We start from the raw sequence: 15,162 nt of genomic DNA on the forward strand, positions 1-15,162 counted from the left end.
GGGCGGGCACACGCATATGTAACACGGCCTTTCTGGAAATAAACTGGCAACGCATGCGTACTTGCACACTTGTTTGCTTGGTTAACTAAGCACATTTGAAATTGAGCTTCCTTACAAACATTGAAATTGAGTTATTGTAGACAATTTGATTCAAATTTCGGTCAGTTGGACAAAATGGTAGTGCCGATTTTTTTCTCAATAAAGGAAATATATTAATATTAGAAAGATACTAAATACATCTAGCCTCTGCAACAACCTAATACCCTAATGGTAGGTACAGATGCACACAGTCAAAAAAAAAGAAAAAAAATTCTGAAATTGTTATCGGGCATGATCATGTGGACTTTTCCCGCGCTGGTTCGAATCCTGCCAACCTCGATTTTTGGTTTCATTTTTTTTTGTTTCTGGGTCAGTTGATGCAGCGCACTTAAAGAAGAGTGTGCAGGGAATGACAGAAGCTTATACTCGGCGAGTTAAGCGTCCCATGAAATAGATCTACTTGTACCTAGTGTACATCATGAGGCTTCCTTGGTAGTAAGTTAGTAACATTTTGAACGAATTTAGTGCCGGCGTATATTTTCAGTCGTATATAGATGGGCTTGCTGGGCCAGCAGCCGGTTGGTCCATCCTTCTGGACACACTGGACCGAGACATTCGTCCTGCCAGAGTGTACATCATGGGCTAGCTGCACCAATCCAGCCCGATAACATATAAGGTTTCTCTCATTTTTTATTTTTTCCATTTTCCTTCCTGTTAAGATTTAAAATTGTTTAAATCTAAAAATACTAACTCAAAAAAGTTCAAAAAAAAGTTAATTTTTTTAAATCTCAAAAATGTTTAAATCTGAAAAAGCTCCAACTTGAAAAAATGTTTAGATCTTAAAAAGTAAAAGAATGACTGAAAAAAAGAAAAACCAATCGAAAACCAAAAAACTGGAAGAAACCAACATATCAAAGCTTAAAGAAAAGCAAATTAAACCAGTGACCTCTTGATGGGTCATATCCAGACAGTGCCCGATGCGGGCGACGCCCCAAATAGAACCTGCAGCGGGCAGTGAATAATGAATAGGTTTCGCCCCATACATGGCCATGTTTCGAACCTAAAAAGGTTGCCACCAAATTTGGAATCCAAAGTCAACTTACAAAGAGTGAAACAAGAAAATCAAGTTTGTTAAAAGTTAGTTAATATTCGCAGTTATTTTTGCTATCATGGATACATCAAATTTACATTCACAATTCTGTGAAATTGGAGACAATTCTTATCACATGATTTTTTTCTAAATATTTTTCCTGTGTTGGCAAACATTGTACGAATTTAAGTGCTTGTAGCACTAGAACTCTTCTCGCCCTCTATGGATTGAATTAGCCGGCATCGTCCCCGCATGAGGATGTATTGCAGGCCGGATAGAGCGTACTCCGTATTACTTACCGTGTTACTACATGTGTTGTGTGGCCGCGTCTCCGGGAGGCCTAATTGGGGTGGCCCGTTACCAGGCGTATGTCAAGATTTTAACTCTGTTGATTGCTTATCATAAGAAACACACTATTTTTAAAATCCAAAAACGTATCAACAATGGTGTTTAAATAACATGTGAACTGGATATAATTGTTTTATAATACGTTTAGTTATTATGAAATATATATGTATGTCATCTAGAATGTTCATGCATCTAAATTATAAGTTTACTTAAAATTTAAGTTTTGTTTCCACAAACGGTGTTCCACTATAAGTGCTTATGTATGTCAAATCAAATGTTCATGAGAGGTGACTCAACTTCTGTAGATTGTTAGGACTAGTTAAATGGTTTGCATATTTTTAAAATAGGTATTTTTGTTTACTAAAACATGATCACATATTTTGAGAAATAGTCATGTAAGTTTTTATACAATTTATTCGTTAATAAGGAAAATCAATTAATTCCCTTGTGTTCAATTGCTTTTGTTATCTTTAAAGTGGAACTACAAATAGAAGGATAAGATACCTTACTGATAAAAAAATTACATGCAATTTTTTCATAACTAGAATACTAGATTATGTAACATAATTCAGGTTTTGAGTTTGCTCTAAAAAACTTTATGTATAATAACTGAAAAATGTATCAAAGTAGAAATGAGAAACAGTGAAAAAAAACAAGGAGAAAAAGAAAACGATAATGAAGGAACAAATATTTAACAAAAGATGTAGTATATGAAAATGGAAAAGAAGAAGATGGACTCAATTAGAGGATGATGGTAATGAGAGGCATAAAGTGAAAAAAAAATCCTTTGCTCTGTATGGGTCAAGCAGTGATTTATTTCAGTTCTATTCATATAATGGAAAAAATGTGTGTTAATTTGCCAAGAAAATATATCTTATGTCCATGCACCTATATTAATTAAAGATAGAACCGAGCATAAATTCATTTGTCTTTTGGTTAGATAAACAAACATCCGCAAGAAAGATGAACATTATTTCTTAATTAGAAATACTTGGTATAACACTATTGCACCATATTATGTATTTTGATTTTCATAATAATAACAATAGAAAAAGAAAATCAGATTAAATGATGCGATGTAATGTCATGGCACAACTACTTTGCAGAATTACAATCCACGAAATGCAAAAATAACCCCCTCCCCCATCACGCACGAGCACACACATGCACACACATACACACACCCACGTAGATGCATGTACACGCATACGTAAACATGTAGAGACACGCGCGCATGCACACATGAGTGTTTTCCGAGAGCCCTCTCATGAAGGTTCTCTCTTTTCAATATTCCTCTTGTGAAAGAAAGATCTTTATACACAGATGATGCATTGAGTATGATTGTAGTAAGTTTAAATTATCATCTGTCTCCTTCAGTTTTAGCGTGTAATAGACGAGCCTCTGAGCATGTGCTAATGCAATGGTGTAGGCTGCTCACTTTTACAACCTCCGTTCGATAAAATTAAGAGACTCAATTTTCTCTCCAGGATGTATCCGCACATTAAAATTTGGACGTGGCTACACAGTGCTATAGCACTATTTAGTCTTAGACGGTGCCCCACCCAAAAATGGAAAGAAACCAGTCGGACAACTCTCGCATTCCAAAAGTAGAAAAATCTTAATCCCCACATTTCCTCCTTCACCGCGGGAGCGCCACTTCGCCTAAACGTGAAATACCACACGAGCGGATACTGCTTTCTCCTTCCCCTCTCTTTCACAAATTCAACGAAAAATAAAAAGTAGATCAAATAAGCACTAAATAAATACATCAGCCACATCCTTCTTTTTCTATAAAATACATCACTTGCCTGCTCCGTAGCTCAAATCTGGCCCCAGGAATGTAATACAAAAAGTGGAATGTAATAAATATAGTTTTTTTTTAGAAAAGTGACAAAAAAATACATCCAGATGCATAAGTCTCATCTAGAAATTGGGGAAAACATACAGCCAGATGCATAAGTCTCATCTAGAAATTGGGGAAAAAATACATCCAGATGCATAAGTCTCATCTAGAAATTGGGGAAGAAATACATCCAGATGCATAGTCTCATCTAGAAATTGGGGCAAAAATACATCGAGGCTTTCATCATTTCTAGAAATTGGGGAAAAATACATCGAGGCTTTCATCATTTCTAGAAAGTAGAAAAATTACATCCTAATGCACCGGATGGAACTAAAAACCACCGCCTTGATCCAGTTGTTGCAAAAAAAAATACATTCATATCTTACAACTCTTGTCTGTGATTCTTATCTTTTTTAGAGAATGTAAAAATAACAACTGTGGATGTATAAAAAAGAAAAAAAATACATCTAAATTACCAGACTATGGCCGTGAAGAAGGGGACGGCCTCCTGGCGGCTGCTCCGCCGCAAAGGAAGTCGGCGTCGAGCGCTGTCAGCGGTCCAGCCATACACGAGGAGAAGTCCACTTCATCTGAAGACGGAGGTCCAGCTACACACGAGGAGAAGTCCACTTCGACCGAAGACGGTGGACCAGCACAGGCCCGGCCCAAGCGCGACAAGCGGGCCCCATCCTGGCTGGCAGATGGCCATTGGGTCACGTGAACAGTAGAGTAGCTATATAAGGAGGAACGCTAGATCCCAGGAACCTTGTCGAGTATTATTCGGGTTGTAATTAAGCGGCGATGCCGTGGAGTACTGGCTGAAGGGGTGGTTGGTTGCAGCCAGCCTCCTAACAATTTCCTCGTTGAATTCTGAATCTAGCTGCTACTCGAGAAGATCTAGATAGTTGTTCACAATTGGTAATCAGAGCCATACGATCTACGGATCTGGAGATTCCCTCCCACCCACACCACACCCGGTTCGCCGGCCGACGTAGAGCACAAGCCATGGAGAACCTCTCGCCGGAATCCAAGGCCTTGTACCAGCTCCTCCGATCGGAGACGAAGGAGGAGTACGAGATCCGCTTCGCCTCGTACAAGAAGGAATTGCTCGATGCGGTCAAGGTGTTCGTCGACGACACTACGGAGCAGATCACGGACGTCCGCACCACCGTCGATGGCGTTCGCTCGGCGGTGAGCACCGATCTTCAGGCGGCGAAGGAGTCCCTCGGCGCCGAGCTCGACGCCGTCAAGACCTCCCTCAGCTCCGAGATCGCCGGACTAGCGGCTGCTGTGGATCGAGCGATGCGCTGCGATCCAGGAGCCGTGGCGGGAAGGACGTCGTCATCCGCATCCAAGGAGATCGACGCTCGTACCGCCGGCCCTGAAGGGCGCCACTGGGATCCACAAAACCGGGGAACGAACTGTGCTCAGCACACGAATTCCCCGGAAGGAGGTACAAATTTCGACCGCAATTTTTTCCCCCAGCGCCACTACAACAATTCGCGTTTGCCTGGCAGTGATTCTCATAATTTTGCTTCTGGTTTCCGTTCCGATCTGCCTCACTTCGATGGAGCCAACCCTAAACTGTGGCAACGGCGTTGTGAGGAACAATTTCGGAGGAATCTGACGGCCTCCAACCTCTGGGTTACCCTTGCGGCTGATCAATTCATGGGCGCAGCAGCAACTTGGCTAGAGGCATTCTTACATCAGTATCCGCAACCCAGTTGGATGCAGTTCACAGAAGCTGTCCTGGCTCGATTCAGTAGAAACCAACATCCGATACTCTGTCGGCGTCTGTTTCACATCAAGCAGGAAACTACTATCGAGGATTATGTATCTCGCTTCTCTGAGTTGATGGATCAGATCTCTGTATATGAGGGCAAGCCAGATCCAGTTCATTACACAACCAAGTTCATCGATGGGTTACAATCTTCAGTACGGGTTCTCGTGGCAATTCAGCAGCCGAAAACTTTGAAAGTGGCTTATTCCTTGGCTCTTCTGTATGAGGAATTGGGCGATGACAATCAGCAACGATTTCAGCCAATAGCTGCATCTGCTTCGAGAAGGTCCATCTCTGCACCACCACCTCCACCGCCTCCACCTTCCAAGTGGGTTTCTCGAACAGTGGAGGAGAAGAAGGTTGTCGACAGTCAGAAGCCTGCTAGTGTCGACAAATGGAACAGCCTCAGAGCCTACCGCCGCTCTAAGAATTTGTGTTTCACTTGTGGAGAGAAGTACAGTCGTGAACATCAGTGCAAGTCAGCCATTCAGTTACATGTGGTGCAGGAAATGATTGATTACATGAGATCATGCACAGATAGTGATGAAGATACTCTAGAAGCTGATCAAGAGCCTGTAAATCAGCAGGTGATGATGCTTTCTGTGGCAGCAGTTAGCCCAGAGATTAGTGCGCCAAGAACCATGCAGTTAAAGGTACACATCCAGGGACACGATTTCCTATTCCTTGTTGATTCTGGTAGTTCAGCTTGTTTCATCGATGAGGAGAAGGCCAAGCTTCTGACAGGCCTACACCGTTTACCTAACCCAGTGTCAGTTAAGGTAGCGGGGGGTGCTGTGTTACAGAGTACCACTTTTTTCCCTGATCTCCAGTGGTCAGCTGATGGTGCCAATTTCTCAGATACCTTCCGGGTGCTACGTTTGGGTAGCTATGATGGTATTATAGGCTTGGACTGGCTGGGCAAGTACAGTCCTATGACGACTCATTGGGAGCAAGGATGGCTTGGCATTCAACATGAAGGGCGACAGGTTATCCTGCATGGAGAAGGGGAAATTCTGTCGACACATGCCTTGATTGAATTGCATCTCATCAGGGAAGGCCAAACAGATCAGCCAGTTGAGCTACCTCGTGAAGTACAGTCAGTACTGGATCAGTATTCGACAGTTTTTGATGCACCTACTGGCCTACCACCGCGCCGCCTCTATGATCATCATATTCCATTGATTCCAGGGGCACGTCCAGTCTCGGTTTGACCCTACCGCGTGGCACCTGAACTCAAGACAGAAATTGAGAGGCAAATCAAGGAGCTACTCGATCAAGGTGTTATCACACACAGCAACAGCGCTTTTGGTTCTCCCATCTTGTTGGTTAAAAAGGCAGACCATACTTGGCGCCTGGTGGTGGATTACCGTCACCTCAATGCACTGACGGTGAAGGGAAAGTATCCACTACCAATAATTGATGAGTTACTGGATGAGCTCGCCGGCGCACACTGGTTTTCTAAGCTCGATCTCAGGGCTGGCTATCATCAGATTCGACTGGCGCCTGGTGAAGAGTATAAAACGGCCTTCCAATCGCACAATGGCCACTATGAGTTCAAAGTTATGGCGTTTGGACTGACAGGCGCCCCAGCCACCTTCCAGCACGCCATGAACGCGTCCCTTGCCCCTGTTCTCAGGAAAAATTTGCCCTCGTCTTCTTTGACGATATATTGATTTACAGCGCTACTTATGAGGAGCACCTGCAACATCTATCAACAGTCCTGGGAATATTGAAGCGTGATCAGTGGCAAGTAAAGCGTTCCAAGTGCGCTTTTGCTCAGCAGCGAGTTGCTTATCTGGGACATGTTATCTCTGGTGAAGGTGTAGCAACAGATGACACTAAAATTCAGACGATCAAAGAGTGGCCAACGCCTACAACACTCAAGGAACTAAGGGGGTTCCTAGGCCTAGCTGGGTATTACCGCAAGTTTATCAAGCATTATGCTATCCTGAGTCAACCTTTAACCAATCTCCTGAAAAAAGGTGTGATGTTTATTTGGACAGAGGATACTGAAACTGCTTTTCAAGTTCTGAAGTCTGCGCTTATGTCGGCACCAGTCTTGGCACTTCCCAACTTCTCGCTGCAGTTCACCATTGACACTGACGCATGTGATGTTGGTATTGGAGCAGTACTCTCTCAACAAGGTCATCCATTGGCTTATGTGAGCAGGGCATTGGGTCCACGGAATCGTACACTCTCAGTGTATGAAAAGGAGTACCTGGCTATTCTCTTAGCAGTTCAACAGTGGCGCTCCTATCTGCAGGTTGGAGAGTTTATTATCAGAACCGACCACAAAATCTTAACTCACCTCACTGATCAGCGCTTGCACACCGAGTGGCAGCAGAAGGCTCTGACCAAGTTAATGGGGTTACAGTATAAGGTGCAGTACAAAAAGGGAATTCACAATGGTGCAGCTGATGCTTTGTCACGCAGACCAAATTCAGATTCCCAGCTGTTCTCTGTTACGACAATCCAGCCTAGTTGGTTGTCCAAGGTACAAGCGAGCTACAGCTCCGATGCCACAGCCCAGAAAATTTTGCAGAAACTGGCGGTCGACCCCGAGTCGGATGAACATTATACCTTGAAGCACGGTATCTTGCGCCACAAGGGAAGGATTTGGGTAGGCAACGACTTGGTGCTCCAGCAACAGATTATCTCTGCCTTCCATGACAGTCCGCAAGGGGGTCACTCTGGGTTTCCAGTTACCTATCGTAGGCTCATTTCCCTCTTCAGTTGGCCAGCAATGAAAACCATGACTAAGGATTACGTCCGCTGTTGTCACATCTGTCAACAAGCAAAACCTGAACGATTGCCACCTGCTGGTCTTCTGCAACCGCTCCCTGTTCCATCTGCACCATGGGAGGTAGCTACTATGGATTTCATTGATGGACTTCCCAAGTCCCGGGGCTACAACTGCATCTTGGTAGTGGTTGACAAGTTCAGTAAGTATGCACATTTTATTCCTCTCAGCCACCCTTACACAGCTAGCAAGGTTGCAGAGCTGTTTGTTGACAATGTTTATCGTCTGCATGGCATGCCTAAGTCACTGGTATCTGATCGCGATCCCATTTTTACAAGCATTTTCTGGCAGTCCGTTTTCCGAGCAACTGGAACACAACTCAAAATGAGTACTACTAATCATCCTGAGACTGATGGCCAGACAGAGCGAGTGAATCAGTCGCTGGAATGTTACCTGAGGTGCTTCATCAGTTCACAACCACATCACTGGAGCAAGTGGATTGCCTTGAGTGAGTTCTGGTATAATACAAATTGGCATTCCTCGCTTGGTAAAACTCCCTTCGAGCTGTTGTATGGGCGACAGCCTCGTTACTTTGGCGTTACCGCGACCGACAAGATAGCTTCCCAGGATGTGCAAGAATGGCTCCAGGAGCGTTCCCTGATCATTGCGTCCGTGCGTCAGCACCTACTCCGGATGCAGCAGAGGATGAAAGCGCAGGCTGACAAGCATCGCACCGAGAGGACATTCGATGTGGGTGCTATGGTTTTCTTGCGACTCCAGCCCTATCTTCAGTCGTCGGTTGCTCGCCGCGCAAACCACAAGTTAGCATTCAAGTTCTTCGGTCCCCTCCGTGTTCTGGAACGTGTAGGGCAAGTGGCGTACAAGTTGGAGTTGCCCAGTACGAGCAAGATCCATCCCGTCTTCCATGTGTCCCAGCTGAAGCAGTGCATTGGACCGGCGCAACAGGTATCTCCGGTCCTTCCTCCACCTGACGCTTTGTTTCAGATTCCTGTCAGAATTCTGCAGCAGCGCGTGCGCCAGAAGGGAATTCGTACGGTCGCTCAAGCTCTCGTCCAATGGAGCGGTGGCACTGAGGATCAAGCAACCTGGGAGGACATGGACGCTCTTCGTCAGCAGTTCCCTTATGCACCTGCTTGGGGACAAGCAGGGTTTCAAGAGGAGGGGATTGTCAGCGGTCCAGCCATACACGAGGAGAAGTCCACTTCATCTGAAGATGGAGGTCCAGCTACACACGAGGAGAAGTCCACTTCGACCGAAGACGGTGGACCAGCACAAGCCCGGCCCAAGCGCGACAAGCGGGCCCCATCCTGGCTGGCAGATGGCCATTAGGTCACGTGAACAGTAGAGTAGCTATATAAGGAGGAACGCTAGATCCCAGGAACCTTGTCGAGTATTATTCGGGTTGTAATTAAGCGGCGATGCCGTGGAGTACTGGCTGAAGGGGTGGTTGGTTGCAGCCAGCCTCCTAACAATTTCCTCGTTGAATTCTGAATCTAGCTGCTACTCGAGAAGATCTAGATAGTTGTTCACAAGCGCCGCCTCCATCACGCGCGTGCCCGGCGGAGCTCGAGCGCACTGGGAAAGGGTGAGTCGCCGACGGGGGTAGAGAGGGCAGGGACGAGGCAGGCGAGTGGCCGGAGGAGGTCGGACGCGCTGAGGCCGGGCGGGCGAGTCGCCGGCGGAGGTCGGACGCGCCGGGGACGGGCGGGCGAGTCGCCGGCGGAGGTCGAACACGCCGGGGCCGGGCGGACGAGTCGCCGGCGCAGGTCTGGCGCGCCGGGGCCGGGCGGACGAATCGCCGGCGGTTTCCATTGGAAGCGTAGCACAACCGTCTGCCCACCTCACGGTCCTGACTCCTGATGCTGGGAGGAGATGAGATTTCCAGATGAAGTTACAGCCTGGCCACGTGCGGGAGTCTCACCCACCGCCTCAGGAAGACCGTTAGATCAGGATCGGACGGGCGCGAGTAGGGAGCACCGTCTAAGACTACACAGTGCTCTGGCATTAATTAGAATTCGCCTTAAAATTTATCTAGATACATTTGTATCTACCTAAAATTAAGTTAGTTTTTTTCCGAACAAGAAAGCAGTCCAGAAATAAGACGTAAGTGGGATCACTTATGTGGGATCTCGCTTGAATCTCTATCCAGAAGGGAAAACAGACGCAAGAGGCAGATGTAATGAAATGCACCCGCCATGGCGCCATGTGAATACGACGAGTTCTGTTTCTTTCATGAGTTTAAGCAATCTTCTCAAACAAAGAAAAGGAGAACGATCGATGTGCATCGCACTCACTCCGCTTGATCGTACAGACAGAAGAAAGCAGGATACGTGCTCGAGACGACGTGATCATGGATTGGTTGCAGATTCAGATTTGCATTATTGCTCCGTGGAATATCCGAATCGAGTTTGCGTTGGATGCAGGGCACGTTCTCGGGATGCTCGTGATCTTTTTTTTTTTTTTTTTTTTGCTTTCGATCGGTGTCATTGCTGACAGGAAATCAGCTACAGTACTTGGATAAACACTACCGCTTCCGAAACTAAACCAGCCAGTTTATATACATCATTTACAGCAAACCAAACCGCGCTGGCGCGCAGCCGATTCTCATCGTGCAGATCTTCCATTCAACTCAATGCTAACCATCCACCATTCCAACGTCCTCTCATATTGTCATCCTCGCTCCTCGGGCATCATTTTTTGTCATTTTCATGGCAACCACAGTCAGATGTCCCGTCCATGTTCGTCGCCTCTTCCCTGAGTCTTAAGTTGCCATCAACGCTTTCATGGTCCATTGCTGACACTGCCAACGCTCTCCTCCAGGCTCCATGGCAGCGCTTCGCGACACACCATCGTTGCCTCCCCGAGTCTCCGTATCTCTACTACACCCACATCCACTGCACACTGCACAGAGGTTGTCAATCTGTTATTTTTTTTGTTCAACAGGGGACGGTCTTGAAGGACCCAGAAGCATTCAATTCATATCGTCGGTGGAGCGACAAGTTATATCAGCAACACTCAAAAAATAAGAAATTACAAACAGGTCCACACTTTTTGCACAGAAGACCCTAGATCTAATTAGAGAAATGTCTTCGGGTCCTTTTCCACCAACGCAACCACTTGGGACAGGGCAGCGGGAGCTCGTTGTGCTGGAGCGGAGGGGGCTCCTTATTGGCATGGCAACCTAGAAGTTGTTCATGTCCTTGTGCCGCCAGCCAGAAGAAACCGAAGCAATCGATAGAGATGGGAGTGGTCAACCTTCGACAACTAGAGACAATAGTGAATATAACGCTACCATGGATGCACTCCTGAGAGAAGCTTCACCGCTCCCCTGCTGCAGATATGACCAACAACAACCACAACGATGGAGAACCTACCTTCCTCGTCTCCGTGACCGCATCCATCGAACCCATTGAAAGACCTACTCGAGATTATTGGCAAATACGCCGATGCTGCTCCTGCCAGCCGCATGCAACACCTCGCCGTCGCTACCATGGAGAGCATTGCCACATGCCAACACACGCAGCTAGAACATGGCGGTGATACGCTCTAGAAACCTAATATCGCGCCGAAACGTGAACCTAGACACTTAAACCTAGCTACTGTTCTACATGGGAGAGAAGGGAGGGAGAGTGGTCGATCTAGGGGAACGAGAGGAACATGTGTGTGTGGGGGGGGGGGGGGGGGGCCGCTGAGTGGATGTGTTACTCCTGGTGGTACCCAGTGGACCTAATGCCCTAAATTCATGGAGCAAAGAACAACAATAACACCTTTTACTAGAGCTTATTCTAGGCGCACCACCGGAGCGAGGATAAGGTGGAGATGATCTTATTCTGCCTTCATGATGTCGCCACCGCCTCGTCATCCCAAAGAAAACACTATAACTATCTACAAAAAGAACGAAAACCCACCCACCGGGAGGGGCTGTGATCCGCCGCACCTCAAAGATCCCAAGGGTTGCCGGAGGCGGGAGGAACCTCCAACGTCGAGAAGGGAGGTGTGTGTGTGTGTGTGTGTGGGGGGGGGGGGGGGGGGCTAGTTCGCTTTTGATTGCCTCCTATATCTTTTTCTTGGCCGTACCGGTTCGATTGTAGAACTAGAAAATTTAATAATAAATAGATCTTGTACACAAAATTGCATTGAGATTCTATAAATAAATAAGTAGTATAATACTATGGTACTAGCATATGACACTGCATTGTATAGGTAGTATCATACCCACATGGGCATATCTTTTCGTTGGCCGTACCAGTTCGATTGTAGAACTAGAAAATTCAATAATAAATTGATATTGTACACAAAATTGCATTAGGATTCTATAAATAAATAAGTAGAATAATACTATGGTACTAGCATATGACACTGCATTGTATAGGTAGTATCATACGCACATGGGCATATACACTTGGGCGCCATGCCGCATTGACACCCCCTCCAAAAATATCGAATTTTTTATAGCTTTTTCGAAATTCTTATAGCTAATAGTATTTGGACTAATCTTGGCTAAGCATAAAGCACAATCGGAAACTTTATAAGCTTGGCACCCCTATGACCAGCTTAACCGGCATTAAAAGGTCTCAAGTTCAGCTCATAATTGCAAATGAGTGAAAACAATTGTGGACTATGGTTTCCACGGTTTGTAGTCAAAGTGCAAAACCTTGTTACGAAGGTCACACCCATTAACCTGGACTGGATCATAAGTACCGAGCTACAAGCTGAACTGGATCAGGGCCCCCTAGCTATCACCTAACGTGTATTTCTGGAGGAGGTAAAGTGGTAAACCTTACCTTCTGGCTCAACAGTGGAACCAGTGCCCTAAATTCATGGAGCAAAGAACAACAGTAACACCTATCATTAGAGCTTGGTTAATCCTTTTGAGAGTTATTAGAGCTGACTAATTAGGATTGATATAGTCAATGTAGGAGAAGGGTCGCCTTCATAACGATTGATCATCTACTAATGGGACATCTTTTGATATTCATCCAAGTGGCCGACAAATTTCCCAAAAAAGTAGCCAACAAATTCTGCTGGTGATCCAAATCGTACGCACCTTTACCCAAAGGCTAAAGGTATAGTACTATATATAGAAGCATAGAAGTCGATAAACAGAGAGTGGACAAATGAAGGCCGAGCTGCATATAGTTTTTTATTTTAAGAAATTCGGAAATCCTATTTTTAGGTTTTAAGTAAATCTAAATAAAATCCTCGATGTAGCCAATAATGAAATCTATAAACGTGTAAATTCTAAATGTAAAAATATATGCATTGTAGGCTACACAAAAAAAAAAAAACAAATATATGTAGTGAATAGTGCATATTTCAATACTATAAAACTTGTCAGATTTTATCATTTTTTGTAACCTAGAATACAAAGAATTTCACATTAGGTTTTGCACGTTTTTAGATTTCATCATTGGCTATATCTAGGATTTTGTTTCAGATTTTTTTGAAACTCCAAAACATGATTTCTTAATTTTTAAATATAAGGAGTTACATATAGCTTGGATAAATGCCCAAGATTTGTTTGTGGAAGTTCTCATAGCAACGTACAAGGAAAAATCTGGTTAAATGAAAGTTTACATGCGGCTAACTGCACAAAAAACATATAACATTTTGATAGTTTTAGCCTTGATTACTTGGTCGCATGCCATACGTCTATTGCCAACCAGTTGAGCCCCTCCTTGTCCTGCGTCTTTGACTTTAGACTCTACAACTGCAAGAAGATCACCATTTTATAAAGGATGTCAGAATGGTGGTTAATGATCTTTTTTTCAATAGTAAGTTTGTTGCAAGTATGCCACAAGGCCCAGAGCAAGGTTACCCAAGAAGCTAGCGAAAATCGCGTGAAACTAGGCAAAATTCTCCGAACACCAATTGCACCCTAGCAACTGGCGGATAGCACTCCAATAAAATTTGGCCACTTAGCACGAGAAGAAAATGTGCGAGGCATCCTCAGTATCACCACAGAAGGGGCAAACAGGTAGCGGGACACTGCTGAACTGCTATCTGTAGGCTAGAAGGGAGCTTATCGAGAACTAACTGCCACAGGAATATTTTAATTTTGAGAGGATCACAAGCAGCCCAGAAGTCTTTGTGATACGCAACTATCGTCCCATGAGCGAGTGCCCTATCCATAGAATTGACGGAGTAGCGACCGGAAGAGTCAAGGTGCCATACCACCTTATCTGGTCCGTCACCAAACTGAACAACGTCAACAAGGTTGGCAAGTTCCTGCCCACTTGATCGAGCCCATCTAATCCAAAAAGAGCTGAGGAAATATATCTTTGAGACAGCTCTCCCCTTGCTATCAGTCCAGCCAAAACGTTGTACATTCGCCGTTTCCGACAACATATTTCACCCCAACTTTAAAGTGGTGTTTAAATATGTGGAGACTTTTCCAAAATGGCGAGCCCTCTTGGCCCGAGCCCGGGAACAAATCCCCAGCGTCACGGTATTTAGCTCTGATGATGTTTTCCCATATGGCACCATTATCCTGTTACAACTTTCAAACCCACTTGAGAAGAAGGGTGATATTCATCTTTTTGGTGTTCAATGTCCCAAGGCCACCCATCTCCCTTGGGCCTACAGACCGTTGGTCAGCTGACGAGATAATATTTACGTTTGGGGCTAGAACCTTCCTTGCGAAACTTTGATCTCAGGGCGTCGAATCTTGCATGTATACCCCTACCTCTTGTAGAAGGAAGATGCCTATGGAAAAAATGGTAGGTTATCAAGACAAGCATTAGATAGAATTAGTATTCTAGTTGGGCTTGTGGAGCAACTTATGAAAGCAAGTGCCCATTTCCTCAATTATGGTGGACAGTTACAATTTGTGAAATCAGTTTTATCATCACTACCCATGTTTTATCTCTGCTCACTTAAAGGTCAGAAAACAGTGCTTAACACGTGTGACATAGCAAGTCGTCACTATCTATGGGCTAAGGAGGAAGATTCCGCGTCTTCTCACTCGTTGGCCACATGGTCTTTGGTTTGCAAACCTAAAAGTTTGGCGGCCTTGAGGTTTTAAACTTGGAACTTCAGAACAAAGCATTGCTCCTTAAGCAACTTCATAAATTATACACAGAAGCTGATATTCCGTGGGTAAAATTAGTTTGGGATTTATATGGTGACAATGTTCCTCATGCTCAATCCAAGAGAGTATTATTTTGGTGGAGGGATATTTTCAAACTGGTGAATGAATATCGCAGCATCACAACATGCTCTGTCAGAAGTGGCACTTCTGTTCATTTTTGGAAAGATTTTTGGTGGCATCTATGATCGCGGCAACTGATCTGGCTTCTTGT

General features: G+C 45.0%; 1 protein-coding gene across 1 annotated transcript; it reads left to right on the top strand.

The window, feature by feature from the left end:
• Nucleotides 1–4,325: 4,325 nt before the first annotated feature.
• Nucleotides 4,326–9,190, top strand: LOC127347316 (uncharacterized). The gene is made up of 3 exons (XM_051373516.2): nt 4,326–6,305; nt 6,435–6,728; nt 6,836–9,190. The coding sequence occupies exons 1-3, from the start codon at nt 4,326–4,328 to the stop codon at nt 9,188–9,190; spliced, it is 4,629 nt and encodes a 1,542-aa protein (XP_051229476.2).
• Nucleotides 9,191–15,162: the final 5,972 nt, after the last annotated feature.

Source organism: Lolium perenne, chromosome 4, assembly GCF_019359855.2.
Source record: "Lolium perenne isolate Kyuss_39 chromosome 4, Kyuss_2.0, whole genome shotgun sequence".
Classification (NCBI taxonomy): domain Eukaryota; kingdom Viridiplantae; phylum Streptophyta; class Magnoliopsida; order Poales; family Poaceae; genus Lolium; species Lolium perenne.